General features: G+C 40.9%; 1 protein-coding gene across 3 annotated transcripts in view; it reads left to right on the top strand.

The window, feature by feature from the left end:
* The window catches only part of CTNNA2 (catenin alpha 2), a 544,191-nt gene that overhangs the window by 144,244 nt on the left and 374,945 nt on the right, over positions 1 to 25,002 (top strand). For all 3 annotated transcript variants that reach the window (XM_053402026.1, XM_053402025.1, XM_053402027.1), the window contains exons 5-7: positions 1,201 to 1,320; positions 3,641 to 3,907; positions 23,072 to 23,275. In XM_053402026.1, the coding sequence (XP_053258001.1) occupies positions 1,201 to 1,320; positions 3,641 to 3,907; positions 23,072 to 23,275 (591 nt within the window). The remainder of the gene's footprint in view (positions 1 to 1,200; positions 1,321 to 3,640; positions 3,908 to 23,071; positions 23,276 to 25,002) is intronic.

Raw genomic sequence — 25,002 nt, 5'->3', positions numbered from 1 at the left:
AAAAAGATATCAAAGGAGACTTCCTGGGGAGTGAATTTCAAAGGCAGGGTATTCACATCCAGGGCTCTCACTTTTATTACTCATATCCCAAAGGTGACATGTTTGGTGTGGTCTTCCCTTTTTACCAATGGTACTTTATTCTTTGTATGGATCCTCAGACCAGTAATGCTGTTTTACAGTCATTTTGTATCCATACATATGGTCCAAATAGGCACTGACCCTAGAATGGTGTTTTTCAGCTCTTAAAGGTGAAATGTTCACCTTTTAATTTGACCAAATTATCATTTGTAATCACTCTGTAGTCATCCATGGGCAGAACCATTTTTTTCAAGCAGATCGAATACCATACATATTTTGATATGCTTTTTCATAATCACCACAATGACAAACTTTTACATGAACTATCCTGAAGTAGTAATTTAATATGGCACATTAGGGTTCTTTTTGATGGGTTGGGGGTTGGGGATTGGTAATGTGATGAAAACTTCAGAGTTGCTCTTTTCGTATAGCAACGAAGAACAACTATGGGTGTATGTTATTTTCTGCCAACAGTTTTGCAACAGATTGAGTGGAAGCACACATGTTAAAAATGGAAGGTTCAAAATCATCCTGATTGCACTGCTGCCATTCTTTATTTTCAGCTGTTCTTTTGTTACTGCAAATGGGTGGATTATATAGCATATGGCATATCATAAATAGTTTCAGCACTGCATGTTTCCCTGTAGTCTGCTTTCCCAACTGTTTGAAGTGTACATGTGAAACACACAGAGATATCTGCTTCATACATTATGACAGACACCTGCAACCTGGTCCCTGGCTGTTGATTTGAAGTCCCACTCCCATCAGCCAATGGGCATCAGGTAGCATGGCCAATAGCCCGGGATGAGAGGAGTTGTATTCCCAAAAGCCTAAAGGCCACCTGGTTGTGGATGTCTGTGTTATGGGTTACAAGCAGGTGCATGCTAATGCATAAATCCAAAGAACCATGCAATATTTTTCACATGAAATCCACACTGTATCTATGTTTGCAGGTATTTAACCTTTAATCAAATTTTACGTGAAAATCTATTTGCTTCTTGTGATACAGGATATAGGCAGATACGTGCCAAATCTGTAATGTGTGAAACAGCTATTAGGCTATAAATAATATCTGAAAATCAGCTGGCAGGAATTTAACCCTCGTATTTTTCTCCCTTATAGGTAGAAGAAGCATTAGAAGCTGTGAAGAATGCCACAAATGAGCAAGACCTTGCAAACCGCTTCAAAGAATTTGGGAAAGAGATGGTGAAGCTTAACTATGTAGCTGCTAGAAGACAACAGGTGGATATAATTAAAAACAGTAAATGAAGAAAAGAAAACAGTACTATTTCAACATAGTATGCAAAGATTCTAGATCTTTTATCAGTTTCAGAGACTGGGAAAGGGGGTGAGGCTCCAAAGAACCCCTGCATTCTGGGGTTCCTGATGTTATCCTTTCCCATTGCAGCCTCTTCAGCCCCCTGAAAAGCAACTCCAAAAATAACCATATATGCCACCTTGAGCTCCTGGGAGGAAAAGTGGGATATACATGCAACAGTAAATAGAATAAATCTTGTAGAACGGCATAGCATGAGGAGCTGTACTCATGGGAAACTTCCTTGTATCATATGAGCCTAGTTCCAGATTCAGAAATCTCATTGCATTTCCTGTTAGGTCACTGGAGGGATGGTGGGGTCACCAATCCTAAGGCACCTTTGGGGAAGTGCCATAGCTCAGTGGTAGAGAAGCTGTGGTGCATGCAAGAACTCCCCTGTTCAATCCCCAACATCTGCAGATAGGACTAAGGAGAGGCCCTTGCCTGAAACCCTGGAGTTCTGCTGCCATTGTAGACAGTACTGAGCTAAATGGGCCACAGGTCTGATTCAGTAGAAGGCAGCATCCTTATATGCCATCACACACGAATCAAACACCCGTAAGTGGGGAGATGCCTGTACTACTTCTGAGCCTGTGAATTATGAACTTCAGTCGCAACTTTAGTTAAAAATCTTGCTGTGACTGTGGATATGCTTCTGTGCCTTCTCTCTTCACCTTCTATTTGGAATCATCTTTATCCTAATTTCTGGAAGAGGTCAGGGTACCAGTGACCCCCTATAGATAACCAAACTACCTTGAGATGAGTCATAACTTCCTGTGCAGTAGTAATGAGGATTTTATTATGCTTTACATGCAGATGTGTCATAAACCCCTAATTGGTTATCTTGTTATACTGGTTTTCAGCTGAAAATTTTCATCCGAAGCGGATTGACACTAGACTGAATGAATCAGGCTGCTACCGGGGAGGGGGCGTGGAAGTCTGTGTATTTTTTTAAATGCAATGCAGCACTTTGAATGCCCTCCTTTTAAGAAACCTAATCATGATATGCTTCCTTCGCAAATGGGCCATGCAGTGCTTCAATGGGAACAGAGGGCTTGCACTTCTGAAAATTAGGCCAGAGGATTATATAAGTTTAACCCATATTTTCAAGGCTTGGGTACAGAAAATCTTTTTTTTTTTTTTTTGTACAAAAGGCACTATGTAGGAGGCAAGACAACTAAAGATACTTCCTTTTAATGAGAACTGTAATGCCTTGTGTGAGCCAAAACATTGTTAATCTTGGGGTGGTTTAAAAAGATGACTCTTTGGCTCATTCTTCCCATTAATGAAGGCAAAAAAGAGAGTGGTTCAAAAAGTAATAATATAATATGATCTGCAGTTATATTCCCATTGTTCCTAAAGAGCCTCTGGGTATAAAAATAAGTAGCCTATCTAGTCAATTTTGCTTGTCACGTAGCCCAAGATTTTAGATGGGCACGCAATTAATTCTGAAGCCTTGCTTCAACCTCCACATCTCTCGCCTTTCCGATTCCACCGAAAGTCTATTATATCTTTCATAGAGCACACACTTGGGACACATTTATCCAAATCATAGCCCTGGTTCATATGTTCAAAAGTCCCTAATGATGACCTGTTGGAGTTTGCAGGATAGGAATTTTGTGGAGACCTGGTATCTACCCCCCCCCCGCTCTTTTGCTGCTGCCATCTGCATGATTAAGACTGTCCTTTTTTTGAGTAGCTGCAATTGCGTGGACCTTGTCAGCAGTCCTGTTATGGAGGTGTTGGCTCATATAGTTGATGCAGCTACAGTTCCTGTTAGGATGTAACACTGCCAGGAGCCCCTCATATGTCCATAGAAGATGGTTTTAGGGCTCTTGAAGAAAAGAAACGAGCTGTTATATTCTGGGTTCTGAATTAATTTGGTTTCCCCCTTGAAGATCCATAGATGTATTTTTTCCCTATGAAGGTGCCATTCCCCTTATCTATATCTCTTGACTATCAAGCAGCAGAGAGCCAGTTTGGGCAAACAGTTTGACATGGACAACTGAGGTTCATAACAGCTATTCACCCATTTTGCTGAGTGATCATGGGTAAATCAGTCTCTCAGCCAAGCACATCTCATGGGATAGTTGCAAAAATAAAATGAGAGCATCACCAGTGTCTGCTCCCTGAGCTCCTTGGAGAAAGCAGAGGGTCCAAACCAGATTTTTAACATTTCCTCCAAACCATTGGTTAGGGCAAAAAAATCCCATGCTTATATATGTATGTTTGTATATTTTGCAACAGGAACTCAAGGATCCCCATTGTCGGGATGAAATGGCTGCTGCTCGTGGTGCCCTGAAGAAGAATGCCACCATGCTGTATACTGCTTCTCAAGCTTTCCTCCGTCACCCTGACGTAGCAGCAACCAGAGCTAACCGGGATTACGTCTTTAAGCAAGTCCAAGAAGCTATTGCTGGCATCTCAAATGCTGCTCAGGCCACCTCACCAACTGATGAAAACAAGGGGCACACTGGCATTGGGGAACTCGCTGCAGCGCTGAATGAGTTTGATGTAAGTGTGTGTGTTTCCCCCCCCCCCAGCTTGCATGAAAAGAAAGAGGGGGTGCTTACTTTCACATGATTGCAATGATTTCCAGGTGTCTAGGAATGAAGGCTAAATTTGGAATTAATACTATACAGTGAAAAACAGTATGCAGGGCTGGCCTCAAACATTCTCCGTCTTATGGCACAGAATAAGAAGATGTCTTCTCTTCTTTCCATATACCTAACCAACTGGACCAGTGGTTGAATCTTCCTTTAGTGCTGATGATGGCACTGCATTTTATCACATCTAAATGTAGCACATTAGCTGAGGAGGGGCAGAACGGACCACTTGGTATATACAGCTGTGTCCTCGAGTAACTTGCTGCCACTTCCTGCCTCCAGCATCTACCACCTGAGGCAGGTGCCTCACTCAGCCTAATATTAGGTCTGACCCTGATACAATGCACTGAACTATTGGGATCATGTTATCTAAAAGATCTCCTACAAGCCTACCTGGCACTAAGATTTTTCTTGTAGGCACACACCTTTACAATTAATTTAGTTTCTGTGCATGAGAGATACAGTTTTTCCTTTAGTAGTCCCCAGATTGTGGAACTCCCTCCCCATGGAAGTGCAGACGGTTTTAAAAATGTATTTAGTTTGTCCTGCTTTTTTGTTAATTTAGGCCTTACTGTATGATTTTAATTTGTAGAGGTGTTTTAGTGTGTATTACTTTTTATCTGCCAGGATTTATTTTCATTACAATTAAATTTGTAATTATGTAAATAAATCGTTAGCTTTTTGGTTTGGTTTGGTATTGCATTGCAATGAATTGTGTCTTTTACTTTTACTTATGTTGCCTCTTGTGGACTATTCTCCAAAAAGCAGCCTATAAATTAGTGTACTGTATAGCTAGATAAGTAGTATGAAACTCTTTCTGGCTTTTCCTGCCAGTGTATCATAATCCTTGACCAATTGAGGGTTCCATTGAGGGTTCCTGCAGCAAATGTGTGAGGAATTTACTTGGCATCAATGATGGCTTTACATAAAATAATTAGAAACCAACACCAGAGCAGGTAGAGACTGTAACACACGATCCTATAGTCTTGTATGTTTAGGCTAGTATACACGTTATACAAAATGCCTACAGCGATGAGAGGAATTTCCCAAATATATGCTACTTTAGTCTGATCATGTTCTGGAACTGGCAGAAAATCCCCTCCCTCCCCATTTCCCACATGGTAATATGCACTGCACATTTTAAGCTCACTAAAATCACCTGATGCTTGGCAGCTTCAAGCTAATGCTAGTCAATGCCATCCAGAAAGGACTGCACTGAACACCAACAGGGGACATTGTGTTGCATCATAATAAACACAATAACAAATAGGATGGAGGACACTATGCAGAGCTTCCAGCAGATACTCTACATTGCTGTACTTTACTTGCATCCTTTTAACTACAGGTAATTTTTTCACACTTTTTGATGGGCTTGAGAAATGTCATTTTATCTCTCTAGTATAATTTGTAAGTTGTTTAAAAAGTGATTTTGCATTATTAATATGACAATATTCCTAATTTATGTATGAGTGACTTGCTTCCTTGGGACTTTTTTGTTCTTCAGGTGCATGAGATATTTCGTGAGCTTACTATGTACGCCCTTCAAAAATAAGCTTTGTATTTCCCTTGAAACATAAACATCATCCTTTTATAGCTTCAGCTGCTGCCTCCATTTCTAAAATTGCTCTTGGTTCTTGCATGTATGTGTTAAAGCTATCAAACAGACCTGTATAATGTGAACTTTGCATTACAAAGATTTCAGATGAAGGTCAAAATAAATCTTCTAGAATAAAGTGATGAGAACAACTTTCTCTTTAAATAAGACAGGACTGGAACTTCTGATGACAGGGAAAATATTAGAAAGCAGCAGGCCATCCTGGAAAGTAGGCTTTTAAAGAACTGAATCGTCAATTACACTTTACAAAATGAGGTCTGGCAAGTATTTTAACTTTGGTTGTTTGCATCTCAGAAACTCCAAAACTGCTATCTGGATATTTCTGCAGAGTAATTGTTGTTTTGTGTAGCAGCCAGAAATGTAATTTATTGGTCTGGAAGGATCATTTGTGCAGATTCCAAAACTTAGAAATCCATTACGTGAAACTTTGTATTTTCAATCTTTTTAAAAACTTATATACCTCTTTCCTTTTATCCTGCATTCAGTATTTAACATATCACTACTTAAAGTGCACCTTAAAAGTTGAGATTAGATTATGGCAGTTACTGTACTTCGTCTAGAGTAATGCATCTTCTGCTAGCTACTTTATTCTAGGACACCAAAATGTAGAAGATGCATTTAATGATTTGAGTATATAGGTACTAGGGAACAAGTTCTATGCTACCTAAAAAAAGAAACACTTTAATGAGATACAGTGGGTTTAGCAGCTAGCCAATTTATTTTTATTTCACATAATTTGCATACTGCTTCAGTGTAAACCCCTAAGCAGTTTACAGATAATATAAAATATACCTTGCAAGAAGTTTTTTAAAAAGGGCAAAGTTAAAAATCACTTTTAAAAAATCAGAATATAAATAAAACCAGCAGTTCTTTCAAGCCATTAGAACAATCCAACTCCCCTTCCCCTAAAATTATGACTTTGATTGCACTTGAAAACAAAGTGAGTTTTGACACATGTGTGCTGTTTTGCACCTGTGCTTTTTAGTATTCCTCAGACTAGGTGGCTGGTTTTGGCAGGAGCTCAAAAGCTGATTACTTTAAATCCCTTATTTGGTCTCAGTGGAACTGTCTTAATTACTGTAATTGATTGAGTAGTTTGTGAGTTAGACAAGAAGCAGAAAGCAAGGATCACACATCTCCACTTGCTCTCCCCAGCTGGGCCAGGGGATGGTGAAATGGATACATCCCATCATCCATGAAACGCTTCGTCAATCACTTGAGGTCAGGTCAAGGAAATTCAGAAGCACACTCTGCATGCTCTGTTATTCTTTTCTTCCTTGAAGCACAGTTGTTGTTTAGTCATTTAGTCGTGTCCAACTCTTCATGACCCCATGGACCAGAGCACGCCAGGCACTCCTGTCTTCCACTGCCTCCCGCAGTTTGGTCAAACTCATGCTGGTAGCTTCGAGAACACTGTCCAACCATCTCATCCTCTGTCGTCCCCTTCTCCTTGTGCCCTCCATCTTTCCCAACATCAGGGTCTTTTCCAGGGAGTCTTCTCATGAGGTGGCAAGTATTGGAGCCTCAGCTTCAGGATCTGTCCTTCCAGTGAGCACTCAGGGCTAATTTCCTTAAGAATGGGTAGTCCATGGGACTCTCAAGAGTCTCCTCCAGCACCATAATTCAAAAGCATCAATTCTTCAGCGATCAGCCTTCTTTATGGTCCAGCTCTCACTTCCATACATCACTCCTGGGAAAACCATAGCTTTAACTATAATGGCCTTTAAGCACAGTGCCAACTTGCAAACACTGCTTTGAGCAGATATTGGTTTCATGCCGGAGCTCTGATCAGGAGGCCCTGAGTGGACCTGATTTGAGTGGGCCTTGCACTCAGTGCTTAACTTGAATTTAGTGTCAACCTGCAATCTGCTTTCAGCAGAGATGAGGTCCACTTAGAAGTTCCTGAGTCGAAGCAGTCCTTGCATTTGGCACCAAATTTTAAAGGGAGCCAAATACAAGCTCTGCTTCCCAACAAACAATTAAGAACATACTTTAAATATTCCAGTTCTCTTGCAGCTGCACCATTATCTGCTCCACACCTGATATCATAGGTGGCTTGGGGGGAACTGTCTCACAGGCCAAATTTTGATAGCTGGTGAGCCTTGTGGTCTGGAGGTACCCTGTACCTGCTGTGAGGCAGGGGTGAGTTAAGCTGTGATCATCCAAAGGTTGTTGTGACTACAAGTCCTGTCATCCCTGACCATTGGCCAAGTTGTTCAGGGCTGATGGGAGATGGAGTTCAACAGCATACGAAGAGGCACAGGTTCTCCAACCCTACTGAAAGGCCAACAACTCTGATTGCCTTTTAGTCACTTCCAGGAGGGTTTGGTTATCATGTTTTCCCCCACTTCAGGGGCTACCAAGACCTGTTTGTTTTTAAATTGTGAACAGTCCATTTCCAGGCAAGCTGGTCATATGTAAGAACCTCGGAAGGTTAAGGGAAACATTAAGAATTTGGTGCCTGAGTTTGCTTCCCTTCTTTCCTCTACTCTCACCCCATATTTCATTTTCTGTCATGTATTTTTGGATTGCAAGCCTGAGGGTAGGAACTGACTTGGTTTTTATTGATTCATAAGCTGCTGTGGGAGTTTTCCTGCTCAAGAGTAGGGTGTAAATGCCTTTAATGACTGAGTGAATAAAGTTGCAGTGCAAATTACAGAAGATAATAGAATATTCTGACTCTTGAAACTAGGAGAGTGAAGTATACCTAAAGGGTATGCACATTGATCATGTAAATGTGACCTTTACATAATGTAAATGTAACCTTTTTTTTTCTTCTGTGGGAGAAGGAAAAAAATCAAGTGGCATTTCAATAATGCACATTCACAAAAACAAAACCATGAATGCTTGAAACAAAGCAAGCTGATCATTTTTGATCAATTTATGGTGCCTCTCATAACAGGCACTGCAGGAAGCTTTCTGTTCACTAGTGAACCACATAAACTTCCTCTTCCTTAACTCCATAAAACTCCTCTTTTATATATATTTGTAAACTTAATCCAGGAGACCAGCCAGATGCCTGCAGGAAATTGGCCAAGCTGCCTTTGGTCCTGGGTGGCGCTGTGGGTTAAACCACAGAACCTAGGACTTGCTGATCAGAAGGTTGGCGGTTCGAATCCGCGCGAGGGGTGAGCTCCCGTTGCCTGGTCCCTGCTCCTGCCAACCTAGCAGTTCAAAAGCATGTCAAAATGCAGGTAGATAAATAGGTACCGCTCTGGCAGAAAGGTAAATGGTGTTTCTGTGCGTTGCTCTGGTTCGCCAGAAGTGGCGTAGTCATGCTGGCCACATGACCCGGAAGTTGTACGCCGGCTCCCTTGGCCAATAAAGCAAGATGAGTGCCGCAACCCCAGAATTGGCCCCGACTGGACCTAATGGTCAGGGATACCTTTACCTTTACCCTGGCATTCAGTGATCAACTATCAACTACCTCTAAAGCTTATTTAGTTTGACAGGACGTAGAAAGGAGACTATTGCTATATGAACTCTTAGCATCATGATTAAAATAGGTCAGCCGGATGGCAACTCTGAGCATGGAGGTGTCACATGGACGGCTGGATATCAAATGACTTCTGGCATAACTGATAAACAGATCTATTGTGTTTGCATTTTAAAATGCAAACTGAGGCATGAAAGTTAAAATGGTAAACACAGGGAAAAGTCTAGTAAAGAAGCAACAACAACGGAAAATCATGGGAACCTCTTTGCTAATGTGATTCTAGAATTACTCAGTAACAGAGGAAGCAACAGAATAAAAGCAACTGTTTTCAACAATGCTGTGTTGACAGTGCCAATGGCAAAGAAATGGATACAGGAACAAAGAGCGGGCGTAAGCCTGGAGGCAAAGCTGTGGTGATGCAGAAAAAGAACCCTTTTTGTTGCGTCCTTTTGCAAAGTACACTAGTGCCATATACTTTGGACATGAAAAATGCCCCCTGTGTGTAAATTGATGCACAAATGCACTATAATTGTCACTATAATTACAGAAGAAGAAGAAGAAGGAGGAGGAGGAGGAGGAGGAGGAGGAGGAGGAGGAGGAGGAGGAAAACTGTCAGTCAATGTTCTTGGAAAATACAGCTGGAAACAGGAGAGAACTCCTCAATAATTTAGGCCTCTTTGTGACCTGTGCTCACATTGACTTTCCTCCTCTTTTTTTTTTAACCTTTTGTATCCCCCCACCCAATATCAGCCTGACTGAACTGCTGTGCTTCTGTTGTTAGAGGGTGAAGATAAAGATATTGATAAATACAGTCAATGAAGGGTCAGCAAAGTCAAAATGCTTAAGCATTTTCCTTCCAGCTCCTTTTATTGTCAAAATCCCCCCAGTCTTTTGCTAGGAGGGACTCAGTTCTCCATGGCATTTGTGTGTGTGTGTGTGTGTGCGCGCACGCACACACACACGCAGGGAGGGGAGGGGAGATGCAGACAGAAAGGGGGTAAATAGCCTTTTCCCCTCTATTCCTCCAGCGAAACTCTCAATTTCTGTTTTCTTTAAAAAACAAAACAAAACAATCTGATAATAGCTACTATGTTTAATTTATAGCTTGTGTGTGTGTAACACTCTTTGCCCTGTCTCTTTCACCAATTTAGCAATGGGAATTTGCTACCTGTTATATTTTTGTTGTTGTGTGATGGAGACATCTAGTGGGCATTGCATGGAACATTCCCCCAAGTTAAAAGTTAAAATTCATGAAATGCTCCCTTCAGTAAGTTTATTGTGGTAATTGTACTTCACATTCGAAGACAAATGCTTTCATGTATAGTTCATGATATGGCTAAGCTTTGTCTAAGGAATCAGTCCCTTTCTGGCAAATAACTCAGGCCATTCACTCAATAGGCTTAGTTAACATTCTGGCTAACTCCTTTAAAGCAAGACAGTAATAACTGAATATAAACAATTCTTAGGATACAGAGCAATGGAAAGAATTCACAGCCCTATTACTGTGGTAGAACTTTGAAACAGAGATAGAGGTGGGTGGTGTGTTGTAATTATTATTTTCCTGGATTCATTTCCAGCCGGATCTTTCTCTGGAGGTGGAATAACCATTTTGGTTGTGTGTTTTTTTTTTGCACTACAGTTCCCATCAGACCCAGCCTGTGTTGGCAGCGGTCAGGGCTGTTTGGAGTTGTAGTCCACAACTTCTGGAGGGCATCCAAATGGATACCCCCAGCCTAGTGAGTCTTGCCCAACCCGGATGTGTAAGTTGCCCCAGTTGCTGCTGTGCCATTGCTGGGACTCCCAAATGCTGCCACCTCTCCCACCCTCAGTTTTTGACACTTACAGCAGAAAGGGGAAGATGGCTGTAGAAACTCTATGGCAGGAGCAGAGAGGTCTTGGATACAGTTGCATTCCAGTAATCAATCTTGCCACATACCCAGCTTTTTAAACTGTGGAACCCACTCCCCCAGGAGGCAGTGCTGGTCACTAACTTGTGCGGCTTTAAAAGAGGACTGGACAAATTCATGGAGGAAAAGGCTATCAGTGTATCAGGATTACAGATGTCCCTCTTACACCAAGAACACAGCAAGCTGGTGGTTTGATTGCGCTTAGATTTATTAGTATTTACACAGTAGTTTCGGTCTGAGCTCACAGCTCAATCATCTGCTGAGGACGACGTTGAGCTCACTAAAGGGTGGGTCCTCCGCCACCCCTCCTCCTGTTGGACTTACGCCAAGCATGGACCCTACTCCTTTGTCATGTCCATGGGGACTCGGGAGCAGTTTGCCCACCCCCCTCTGGAACCGTCTCTAAAGGCTGCAGTTCCTCTGAACCTGCCCCTGTCTGACCTACACTATCTTGGGAATTTACAGCCGGCACTCCAGGACAGGAGGTGTGTGCATCACTCTCAATATGGAAAGGAAAGAAGCCTCTGTTTTCCCCCAGCCTGCCACCCCTCCTCTTTGGAGTCCTCGCTGTCGCTCTGGGAAGCGACGTTCCTGACACAGTGGCTACTAGCCACAATGACTATGCGCCACCTCTGTTTCAGAGGCATTGTGCCTCTGAATGTCAGTTTCTGGGAATTGCAGGTGGACACAGTGCTCTTGTGCGCACGTCTTGCTTGCCAATTTCCCATGGACACCTGGTTGGCCACAGTGAGAAGATGTTGCTGAACGAGATGTTCCATTGGACTGATCCAGCCTGCTGTTCTTGTGTTTTGGGGTTGCTCAATCCCTTCCCCCCAGTTTCTGGGGTTTTTTGTGTGTGTTTTAAATGGTCATTCATCTGAGATATATGGAAAGGGTACAGAGCCATCAGTGAGCCTTGTTTTATCACTTTCTGACAGCTTCCTAATCTACACTAGCTTTTTGTAACAGCTGAATTAAAACCACAAATTGTTATTCTTGGATCTCAGTGTTGCGACTCCAGTCATTACACGCCTTTCATTATCACAGAGAAATTGTCATCTTCAGAAATATTATGATCAGGAAAAGACTTCATCAAACAGTATATTACCTGCAGATCTGTCAGTGATACAGCATGCAGCTACCTGAGTTGCCATGGATGGTATGTTGGGGGAAAATGAAACAAAACTATAGATATTTATACCAGCTTCAAGAACTACAATTGCCTATTACCAAACAAACAGTGTGTTGTCAGACTTGTCAATGTGAGGTGATTTAGAGGTCGATTTTTCCACATATTTAAGGAACACTGCCTATTTCAAAATTTAACACCTGCAAATTAATGCCAAAGACACTGCATTTAAGTAAAAATGATTTAATTTCATGTTTATATGTGTTTTTTAATTGCTCATTCGCTTAGGCATTTTTTTAACTGACTGCATCCGCCCATGGATGGAGCATTTCATGAAATCCTGAGGCCAATTCAGCTTTCAGATCAATATTTTTTCCCCTACAGGCCTTCCTTACTACGGTACATTCCGCCTGTGCACATTCTATAAAGAATGTTGTAATCTCCTCTGCCCTGTTATTGTCATTATTTCAATTTATTAATCCCTTTTAAGCAACTTAGAGAGCTTTAAAAACTTTACTAAAGTAAACCTTAGAACAAGTAGAAGAAAAATGTAAGTACATTACAATCAAAACCATACCCAAAATACCAAGAGAACAGACCCCGTAAAACAGCATGGGTTAAAACAAACAAACAACACCCTGCTGGCAGCAAAACATTTCAGTAAAGTTAGCTATGGACCAAAGTTAATCAAGGCATGGCCTGTTGAATGCGTTTGGTAATTAAAGTAAAACTGGAAAGCCAAGGGAGCTGAAATTCCAAGGCTTTACATACAGTTGCAATCAAAATTATTCAAACCCCCCCCCCCATTGCAAGTCAGGTTTATTATCTAAATTTATAGACTTTCAGCTGTTTGCAATGAACAAATCAACAAAAACAATTGAAATAGCTCAACACAACAATGCTTCAAGTGGTCTCCCCAAATTCAGCTGAAATTGCAGCTTATACAGGCTTTCCCAGTCTTCTTATTATTCAACCCCCTGAATAGAATCCCTCACAACAGCACAAATACGACAGGCGTTGTCTCAAGCCCACCATATGCAACTAATCAAGGGCTTCTTTAGTTGCACCAGGTGTGCTTGAGCTGGAACACATGAAATACCTGAACTGGCTAGGGGTTTGCTGAATGTCAAATTTGGCTGCATGTTAGAAATACAGTGGAAGCTGGGGTTGCGAACGTGATCCATGCGGGATGCGCGTTTGCAACCCGCAGCATTTGCAACCCATGTCTGCACATGCATGGGTTGTGATTTAGCACTTCTGCGCATGTGCGACCGCCAAAACCCGGAAGTAACCTGTTCCAGAACTTCCGGGTTTTGGCGGTCCGCAACCTGAAAAAACGCAACCTGAAGCGGCTGTAACCCGAAGTATGACTGTATGGCTAAATCAAGAGAATGATCCAAGAAGGTAAAAGAAGAGATTATCACCCTTCACAAACAAGGAGCAGGATACAAGAAAATAGTGAAGGCACTGAGTGTTCCCAGAGACACCGTTGGAAACATAGTTCGCAAGTTCCAAGTGAAAGGAACAGTGGCTACACTACCTGGACATGGCAGAAAAAGCAAGCTATCTGCGGCATCAACCAGATGGTTTCCATGCCAGAACTCCAAGACGTACACCACTACTGACCCACAAGCACAATAAAAGTCAGCTCCAGTATGCTCAAAATCATATAAATAAGCCACAGAAGTTTTGAGATTCTGTTCCGTGGAGCGATGAAACCAAATGGGAGCTTTTCGACCCCATGGATCAGCGCTATGTCTGAAGGAAGCATAGAATCATAGAATCATAGAGTTGGAAGAGACCACAAGGGCCATCGAGTCCAACCCCCTGCCAAGCAGGAAACACCATCAGAGCACTCCTGACATATGGTTGTCAAGCCTCTGCTTAAAGACCTCCAAAGAAGGAGACTCCACCACACTCCTTGGCAGCAAATTCCACTGTCAAACAGCTCTTACTGTCAGGAAGTTCTTCCTAATGTTTAGGTGGAATCTTCTTTCTTGTAATTTGGATCCATTGCTCCGTGTTCGCTTCTCTGGAGCAGCAGAAAACAACCTTTCTCCCTCCTCTATGTGACATCCTTTTAGATATTTGAACATGGCTATCATATCACCCCTTAACCTCCTCTTCTCCAGGCTAAACATGCCCAGCTCCCTTAGCCGTTCCTCATAAGGCATCGTTTCCAGGCCTTTGACCATTTTGGTTGCCCTCCTCTGGACACGTTCCAGTTTGTCAGTGTCCTTCTTGAACTGTGGTGCCCAGAACTGGACACAGTACTCCAGGTGAGGTCTGACCAGAGCAGAATACAGTGGCACTATTACTTCCCTTGATCTAGATGCTATACTCCTATTGATGCAGCCCAGAATTGCATTGGCTTTTTTAGCTGCCACGTCACACTGTTGGCTCATGTCAAGTTTGTGGTCAACCAAGACTCCTAGATCCTTTTCACATGTAGTGCTCTCAAGCCAGGTGTCACCCATCTTGTATTTGTGCCTCTCATTTTTTTTGCCCAAGTGCAATACTTTACATTTCTCCCTGTTAAAATTCATCTTGTATGTTTTGGCCCAGTTCTCTAATCTGTCAAGGTCGTTTTGAAGTGTGATCCTGTCCTCTGGGGTGTTAGCCACCCCTCCCAGTTTGGTGTCATCTGCAAATTTGATCAGGATGCCCTTGAGTCCATCATCCAAGTCGTTGATAAAGATGTTGAATAAGACCAGGCCCAAGACAGAACCCTGTGGCACCCCACTAGTCACTCTTCTCCAGGATGAAGAGGAACCATTGATGAGCACCCTTTGGGTTCCGTCAGTCAGCCAGTTACAAATCCACTGAGTGGTAGCATAGTCAAGATCGCATTTTACCAGCTTTTTTACAAGAATATCATGGGGCACCTTGTCAAATGCCTTGCTGAAATCAAGGTAGGCTACATCCACTGCATTCCCTTCATCTACCAGGCTTGTAATTCTGTCAAAAAACGAGATCAGGTTAGTCTGACATGACTTATTTTTCAGAAATCCATGCTGACTATTGGTGATCACAGCATTCCTTTCTAGGTGCTCACAGACTGTTTGCTTAATGATCTGCTCCAGAATCTTCCCTGGTATTGATGTCAGACTGACTATTTGACATTCTCATGCTTACACACAGACAGCATAACATTTGGAAGCTGCTTGTTTTGTGGATCAGTCTGAGAGTCACTACAGTGGTACCCTGGTTTTCAAACGCCTTGGTATGCAAACAACTTGGAACCCAAACACTGCAAACTGGAAGTCAGTGTTCCGGTTTGCAAACGTTTTTCGGAAGCCGAACATGCTCCGTTTTGAGTGTTACGCTTCTGATTTGAGTGCCACGCTTCCATTTTGAGTGTTACACTGAGGTCTGTCTGTTTTTGCTATTTATTTTGTGTTTTTGCTGCTCTTTTTTGTGTGTGTGACTGTGTGGATCCCAGTTCAGCTACTGATTGATTGTGTGACTGCAGTACATTGTTTATTGCTTTCATTTTATGGATCAACGGTCTCGTTAGATAGTAAAATTCATGTTAAATTGCTATTTAAGGGGTTGTTTTTAAAAGTCTGGAACGGCTTAATCCGTTTTGCATTACTTTCTATGGGAAAGCGCACTTTGGTTTTGGAACGCTTTGGTTTTGGAACGGACTTCCGGAACAGATTAAGTTTGAGAACCAAGGTATCACTGTATTCTTATATATTTATATTAAATACGTACACCACCCTTCATTTCAAGATCAGTTCATAAAAATACAAAGTAACACAAAATACATAAAAAAAACCAAAAACCTCTTCCACAAATTGTGGATGCTGCATATTTAAGCAGGTTTCAGGCGACTCCTCTCCCTCCACATGTGTGTAATGTTTCCATACCCTATTTTACTTTTAGATGCATGTGTGCCCATCTGGAATCTGAGATGGAGTAGCAGCTCATGGCTGTGAGTTTCCATCAAGGGCCTCAGAGACAAATTCTGATGTGTTACTTTGCATCTGTTGTTGGCATCTGTTTGCCCTGGCGTCCAGTAAAGACAGTTTTGGAAAGACCCCCAAATTTTTATAATTGGTACCTGAATTAGGACTTTGAGCCACTTAAAAACTCAGCTGTTGTGGAATCTCATTGTTGAACCCTGAGGGGAAATGGAACACTCATTTATCTTTGATCATGGAAATAAAATCATGTTGTTATTTTGTTTTAAAAAATTAATTTATGGTTTCCAATTATATACATTTCAATAGTTTTAAAATCATTCTAACATTTCAAAACTCGACTTCCTTCCTCCTCTTTCTGTGGTTCTTTAGTTTTTTTGTTGTTTTTACATTTCCTGCATATTATAACTTATCCATTTATCCATCTACTTTAGATATATGCTCCTATTAAACTGAAGGTTATTACAATAATCCTGCCAATGTCCTTATCTGTTTATAGTTTGTTTGTAAATATTCAATACATCATTTCCATTGTTTTATAAAAAGTTTGTTATCTTGATTTCTTATTTCTGGTAAGTTTCGCCATTTCTGCATGTTCCATAACTTTTGTCTCTACAGTGGTACCTCGGGTTACATACGCTTCCAGTTACAGACTCCGCTAACCCAGAAATAGTACCTCGGGTTAAAAACTTTGCTTCAGGATGAGAACAGAAATAGTGCTCTGGCGGCGCGGCGGCAGTGGCAGGCCCCATTAGCTAATGTGGTACTTCAGGTTAAGAACAGTTTCAGGTTAAGAACGGACCTCCGGAACGAATTAAGTATTTAACCCGAGGTACCACTGTATTCTTCTTTCATCGGAACTTCTTCTTTCCACTTTTGGACAAATAGCATTCTTGCCGCTGTAGTTGAATGCATGAATAAATTTCTATAGGTAGTTTTACCGCTATGATTCCCAAAAGGAAAGCTTCTGGGTTTTTTACAAATGTTATTTTAAACATATTTTTCAATTCATTATACATCATTTTCGAGTAAGCTTTAACCTTACTATAAGACCACCACATATGATAAAAAATACATTCTTTCTCTTTTCATTTCCAACAATTGGCAATAGATTTTTGCCAATTTACTCTGTGTTAGATACCATCTAGATAACATTTTCATATAGTTTTCTCTTAAACCTTAGCATGCTTTAATTTTTATATCTATATTCCACAATTGTTCTCATGCTTCCATGTCTGTCTTATAACCAATCTATTGCCCAATGTATCATTGAAAATTTTACTTGCTCATCCTTTGTCTCTCATTCCAATAATATCCTATACATTTTAGACAGCACTTTAACATTACATTCCAACAGATCTCTCTCCAGTTGTGATATTTGTTCCCCAAACCCTCGTATCCTGTCTTTCTTAAATACTTCATTCAAATGATGATATTGTATCCATGTTGTTAGCTTTCCTGATAAATCCTTAAATTCTTTTAATTTATACGCTCCTCCTTCTTGTTTTAATAAATTTCTATAAGTTGTCCAATGTTCAATCATTTTTTTTTCCCTTTACCACTATGGCTTCCAATGGTGAGAGCCAAAGTGGTGTTTTGTCTCCAATAATTTTTTGTATTTATTCCATACTTTGTAAAGATTCCTCCCCCCTAATTATGGGATTTGTAAATCCTTTATGTACTTTCACTTTTTCATACCACAAATAGGCGTGCCAACCAAAAATATTATCATGACCTTCTAAATCTAAGATATGTGGATTATTCAATGTCATCCATCCTTCAACCAACAAAGACTAGATGCTTCATAGCATAATTTCATATCCGGCAGGGAGAAACCTCCTCTCTCTTTTGCATCTATCAGTATTTGATATTTTATTCTCAGTTCATTCCTTGCCACCAGATATATTTAGCAATATCTTTTTGCCATACATTGAAACAATCTGTCTTGCTGATCACCGAAATTGATTGAAACAAAAATAACATTCTTGGTAATACATTCATTTTTATAGTCGACATTCTACCTAACAGTGAAAGTTTTCTTCTGTTCCAAATTTCCAAATTTCTTTTAAGGTCTTCCCAAGTTTTTGAACAATTATCTTTATACAGATTTATATTATTTGCTGTTAACCATACACCTAGATCAGTGGTGGTGAACCTATGGCACACGTGCCAGAGGCAACACTCGTAGCCCTCTCTGTGGGCACACATGCTGTCTCCCCAGCACTGAGTGAAATGGTGATCCCAGCCCCTGTGCTATCTTGAAATGGAGCTGTAGGAGGCTGCGGGAGGAGCGCTTGTGCCCATGCACACTGCAAATGTGTGTGTGTGGAGGGGGGCATGTGAGAGGGAGGAAGGGAGTGTGCGAGTCCATGTGTTTGAAGTGGAGGTATGGAGGAGGCTGCCGGAGTTCATAAGTCCCTTTCTTAAAATGATTGTGTTGTTGCCGCTGCTGCGTCCGTACCTGTCAGCCACTCTCTCTGTGTGTGCATGCGTGGTGGAGTGTATGTGAGATCCAGGCCAACTGGGCACTGGCACCCAAAAAAAGCTCCACAATTCAGGGCAATCCTCCCTGCATTATCTTAATTAGTAGTCCCCTCAAACAGGGAGTGTGTTATGGCCGGAAAAATATGGTAAATTGCACTGTTGGCACTTTGCAATAAATAAGTGGGTTTTGCATTGCAGTTCAGGTACTCTGTCTCTAAAAGGTTCACCACCACTGACCTAGATACTTGACCTTCCTTTGAATCTTTGTCCTGACACATCATGTAATTTATTTTTGCTCTCATCATTCTTTTTTTTTTAACAAGAGTTTGGTTTTGTCTTTATTAATCTTAAGACCTGCTACACTCTTATACCCTTTTTATCTCTTTTAATACTTTCAGAATTGACTCTACAGTGGTACCTTGGTTTGCAAACAGGTTTGCATACATTTTAGATTACAAACACGTCAAACCCGGAAGTGCATGTCCCGGTTTGTGAACTTTTTTTGGATTATGTAATGGTTCTAGGGGTTGCTCGTGCGTAAGTTGCCGCCACTCCTGGCTAGGTTACCTGGTTGAACCCTTTCTGTCTGGACAGCCTCTAGCTTTGTGGCTGTCTCAGTCGCTGGCAGAATCCGTCAGTGGGCGTTTCTTGAACTTCTTCCAGCAAAGAAGTTCTTTGACGCCAAGTCTCCTCCTACTCTCCCTGTGTGGAAGTCTTCTGCGCAGGGAGGGTGTGGGCAGCAGAGTACCTGTACTCTCCCCGCTGGTCTCCGGCGAGGAGTCTTGGAGCCTCCTCTCCGATTCCCCCATCTGCCCCCCTTCTCCACTGGTGTTACGCTGATTTCCTTCCCCAGCAGATGGGCTGCCTCTCTCCCTACTGGGACCCTCTGGAGCCTTCCCTCCACCTCTAGCTCCGATGGCAGTTCCCTGACAGATTACAACCCATTTTTTTTGGATTACAAACATTTATTTTTTTTGGAGGCCCCATTGGCGAAAGCACACCTTGGGTTACAACCTGTTTTGGTTTATGAACGGATCTCCAGAACGGATTATGGTTGTAAACAAAGGTACCACTGTATTGGTTCTTCTAGAGATATCACCATGTTGTCTGTGAATGCTTTTAATTGATATTGTCTCTGTCTCACTCTTATACCTTAATTTCTTGGCTACATCTTATTATTTGCACCAATACTTCTAAAACTAATATAAACAACAATGGACAGTCTTGCCTTGTTCCTTTAGTTATTTTGCAATTCTCAATCAGGACATTATTTACTATCAATTTGACTGACTGTTCAGTATATATTGCCCTGACTACTTTCATAAAAATGTCTCCACTTTTACAAAAGTGTGTAAAATCATGTGTTGACCATCCCACTACAGACACATTTTCTATTACTTCGTCGTTGGCAGCTAGGAACCTCAGAACAATTAATCATAATCTGAATTACGTTGTCAAGCTTTGATTTATGACTTCAATGATTTTGATTAATTACAAATGTAAATGAACTGGAACACTTTACATTAGTCATTCACTAACTGATTGTCAGTAGCTATGGGAAGTTTAAGGCTGCCATTTTTAGAACTTTTGAGTTACCCAAAGTAAGACCTTCATTTATTTATTTATGTTTGTATCAAAACTTATTTTTCCTGTTAAAAATGTAAGTATTGAAACAAGGCTTTTTTTTTTGTAAAGTGTTAGAAATGATTCTCACATGGGTCAAACTTGAATTCTGGAGTTTCATTTATAGGTCATTTTATCAGAATCAATTCAAATTGTCAAACAGGGAAATACTTTTTATTGAAGTGTGTGTGCGAGAGAGAAAGAAGGAGAAAGGGAGAGAGAGAACGAACGTGGCCAGCTCTAGTCAGAACTTCAGTTTAGCATGTCATGGAACAGAACGGCAAATAAAAAAACCATTTCCCCTCTACCCCTTTCATACTATATGATTTTGAACGACTGAATAGGGCTCATTGGGTGCAAAAAAAACCAACCCATGTGCATTTTTATTCTTCTAATTGACTAGGAGTTCTGGGCGTGCACGAATTTCCCTTTTACGTTGCTTTCCAAATTCTGTGTAGGCAGTGCCAAGGTGGGGAGGGACTCGTCCTTTGTTATCAGGGGAAGCCATTATGCAGTCTTATTAGTCTATCTCTTCGTAGCACAATAGTCAAATATTTATATTAATGTAGGGGATTTTGCCAGCCTGTTCTGTTTCATGACTTTCTTGGTCTTCCTACTTGGTTTTATTTCCTTCTTTTTTTGAAGTGCCTTTCGCTTAATGTTTGTGCTCTGGCTGCAGAGAAGAAGGCAACTTTCTGCTTCCGCAGACAGATTTCTCTTATGCCAGTTCTTTTGCAGCCTGTTTTATTGAGCAGCTGGCAGTGTGGGTAAAGTGCCGCAAGACAGGAGCACAAAATGACACTATTTTTTGCAGCTGCCATCTTGAACCATAAAGAGACTACCATGAGTTAGAAAACAACCCAAGGGTGACCTAAAGCCCCTTATCATTGGGATAAAGGATTCTTCAAAGGGGGGAAGGGATGTGCCACCTGGGATTCGGTCTTGCTGCCTGCACTGGAAATCAAATTGCAGGTGGCTGCAGAAAGCATTAGTGTGGCGATAAAATGTCCTTAACGTAGTAAGACCAGAAAATCAAGGAAATTGTATCCACCAAAATAAATATAGCTTTGAATTGGTGTAAAATGGATCACTTTGTGGCTTTACACTCCAAAAATGGAAGAACAAGTGTGATTAGGAGCTCACCGCTCAGGGTATAATCTATTTGTAAGAACCATTCAATTCAGTAATCTGCTTTTGTGAGCATTTTTTTTCCCTGGCTCAAAATCGTTCAGGTTAATCCAATCTCTGCTTTGCTAGATGGTTTGAATGGAAATTTTCAATTCACCTCCTTCTCCTTCTCCAGAATCTGAGTAATTGCTCCCTGCAGTTGCCTTACCTTTGTCTGCATGGGAGGTGCAAAGGTCATGGGGTTGGTACATTAGAGGAAATAAGGGTAGAAAGATCACGTGGGGCAGTGACTGCTTCGTGTCACTTTATAGGTAAGAAAAACAGTCTAAGGATATGAAGAGGGGTGGCATGAAATACTGGAGATGTGAGAGGTGAATTGTTTTTACAGTGGGGTTTTGAGATGCAGAGAAGGATAGAATTATAGAGTTGGAAGGGACCCCAAGGCTTATCTTGTTCAACCCTCTGCAATGCAGGGAAGTCAACTAAAACATCCATGACAGATGGCCATCCAACTTCTGCTTGAAAACCATTTTGAAAATAAGGCTGGTAAAAATAAATTGAGGAAATGGAAAAAAGAAGTAAAGTAAAATAATAGTATGTTAGAACAAATGTTTAAGTTAAGGTGAAGAAATAAGTTAAGGACTTGCTGAATTGACAATTTAAATTGGAATACAAGAAGGGGAGGTGTGAGGAGGTCTGAGAAATAAGGTTAAGGAAAACAAGTATCTGAAACTTTATGCGTTTTTTCTTTTTTTCTGTTAAGTCTTGAATTTTATGTATTTTTGTGTTGTTTTTACTTTGTTTATTTTTTGTTTTTGATTGTTATATGTTTGTTGAAAATACCAATAAATATTTTTTTTTAAAAAAAACAACTTCTGCTTGAAAACCTCCAATGAAGGTTGCAGTAATCAGGAGATTACTAAAGCATGAACCAACCTTCCTTCCTTCCTTCCTTCCTTCCTTCCTTCCTTTCCTTCCTTTCCTTCCTTCCTTCCTTCCTTCCTTCCTTCCTTCCTTTTCTCGACACTGAACTGGGAGATATGAGAGGAAAGGGTGGACATTTGCAATTTTGTGTAGACAAAAGTGATTTGTGACAGATTGAATAAAGGGCAGAACATGAAAAGGACCTGAAGAAAGAAGGCAAAGTCTTATATCTGATCAGTAGTGTGGGTGGAGATGTGAATGTAATGTGATCTGTTCCTGTCACATAACTTAATAGTGGCATCATTTGCATGCAATATTAAGTCAGGAATCCTATGCCAGGCAGCATCTCTACTGCTTTGCTCCCTGCTTCAAAGAAGCGGCAACAAGTCAGGATTTAGTATTTAACCATGGCTTCCTCAAAATGATGCCAAATGTGTTCCCAACAAGCCACAATATGAAGGCAACTTTAAACTATGTCATTATATTGTGGATTATTTTGAAGCAATTAACCATGGTTTCCTGACTGGCATGTAACAGGAAACAGTGCTTAAGGAATGAACCCTGCCTTGTTTTGATGTTTCAGCAAAGAGGAACAAAGCAGCCACAAAGGGTCAGTATATATGTTTGACCTGCATATGCATATCCTGACTTATTGAATGCAGATGCAGCCAATGTTTGCTACATTTCAAAAAGGACGATTTAGGGAGGAAATACACTTCTAATTACTTGTTTTCCTTTGAAGGTTACATTTTTATGCTTTAAGCATTTGCAATGCTTTCCTTCACCAGATATATGTTGAACTTTAATTTTGAAATTTGAAACAATTATATACATCCTTTCAGGACCAGCTGTTTTGGCATGAGTCCCTCAATTAATTGCTGATGGTTTTTAAATTTTCAGAACAAGATCATTTTAGACCCCATGACATTCAGTGAAGCCCGATTTCGACCATCTCTTGAAGAGAGGTTGGAGAGCATTATCAGCGGTGCAGCGCTCATGGCAGACTCCTCCTGTACTCGTGATGACCGCCGGGAGAGAATTGTAGCTGAGTGCAATGCTGTACGACAAGCCCTCCAGGACTTGCTTAGTGAATACATGAATAATGTAAGTGACATTCTGCTTTTTGATTTCTTCTTCCTCTCTGATTGTTAAATGGTTCCATAGACATGGTTAAAGGTGTATATGCTGTGCTAGATCCTAAGAGTCCTGACCGCTCGCAACCAAGGCAGTCAGTTTAAGTAACGGAAAGAATTCCGCATTTTGAAGTCTTGCGAGACCATCCTTCGAGGAATGATGTAAAGGCACACAAGGTTCATCTGTGGTGGTTCGACCCGAAATAATGCTTGGATAACTGCAATATTAGAGGTTACCTCCAACACATTTCCGCTGCGCTACTCTGCATGTATGGTGGCACTTCGGTAAAACCACTTCTTATTCTTTGTAGTAGAGTTTCCCCCGGAGGCAGAGGACAAGAACAGAAGTCATACTCAAATTCATAGTCAAGAGCTTCTTTATTGCTTGACTGGTTGCACAAGCATTTCTGTTACTCTTGTATACAAACTATTTACATTCCTTCTCTATCTCTCCAGCACAGTATAATCTCAGTCCAGTAATTAACAGTCTTGACACAGCAAAACTCACAGTATCAGCAGCACACATTGTCTTACTTCCAACCTTGTTGTCAGTGTCTGTGCTGATAGTGTGTGTTTGTGTGTGTGTGTGTGCGCGCGCTTGTGCAGAAATTGCAGCCTGCAACTTCCTCCCTTTATTTGCATCTCCAGCTGACGCCAGTCAAGCCTAGGGTGCCACTCCTACACACTAAGGAAAATTCTGGAACCCTCTTTAAAGCTTTCAGGAACTTTTATCTGTTTCTTAAATTTTCCTAACATGCAAATCATGTATAAAGCTCTAAGAACCTCAGAATAAGAGTTGGTTAAGAGCTTAAGAAGGATTTTCTTTTCTTTTTCTTTTTTTTTTAAAAAATAGCCTATGTTTTGGCCTGTTATTAAATACCTTCTTCTGTGGCTGCAGAGAAGACAATGCATTAGGTAATTATTCAGCAAACAAATTGAATTGATTATATACAAATTGCATATGGGCCTATGCATACTTACTCAAAATGGGGGGGGGGGAGCCTGCAGCGATCTCTGTTAATTGTTTTACTTATCCACATTAACAGATGACTGAAATTACCATCTCAAAGCACCTGCTTATGTATGATGTATTATCTTTTAAACAGCCCCTAAGGAACACCTTTAGTCACAGCAGGCCAAAACATGTTCAGCTGTTTCTAAAGAATAAAAACCACATTTCATAAGCATCTTAAGTTATTTCCTTTGTTTTGGATGCTCACCGTCTTTTTGCATTTGAAAAAATAAGTTTAAGAAACAAATTTCCCATAGCAATACATTTGTTTTCTAACATTTTATCATCTCGTGAAAGGGGGCTGGGTATATTCTCCTGACAACGCACAATTCTGACAAAATATCTGCAAATGTTTTTGAACTTGCACTTTTTATATTTCTAAGAAGCTCAAATTCTGCCACAAAATGGGTAAATTCTGCTAGATATGTACTCAGCAGGAAAATGTGCAAGTCAGGTGGAGCCTTAAACAGTTACCTTATGTTTCTTACACACACACACACACACACACACACACACACACACACACACCAGTTCCATTTATTAGTTAGAAGCATAATTTCCTCCATTATTAACTGTTATGACAAATGTGGGAATGTGTGTGGGAGGAAGTGAAACCGTAAAGGAAGGATAGCTGTTTGCTAACAGTCTAATTGGAGCTATTAAATGAGTGTGACTTGCGTGAGTTC

The sequence above is a fragment of the Podarcis raffonei genome, chromosome 9, assembly GCF_027172205.1.
Source record: "Podarcis raffonei isolate rPodRaf1 chromosome 9, rPodRaf1.pri, whole genome shotgun sequence".
NCBI lineage: Eukaryota > Metazoa > Chordata > Lepidosauria > Squamata > Lacertidae > Podarcis > Podarcis raffonei.
This window is presented reverse-complemented; position numbering and strand designations above follow the sequence as displayed.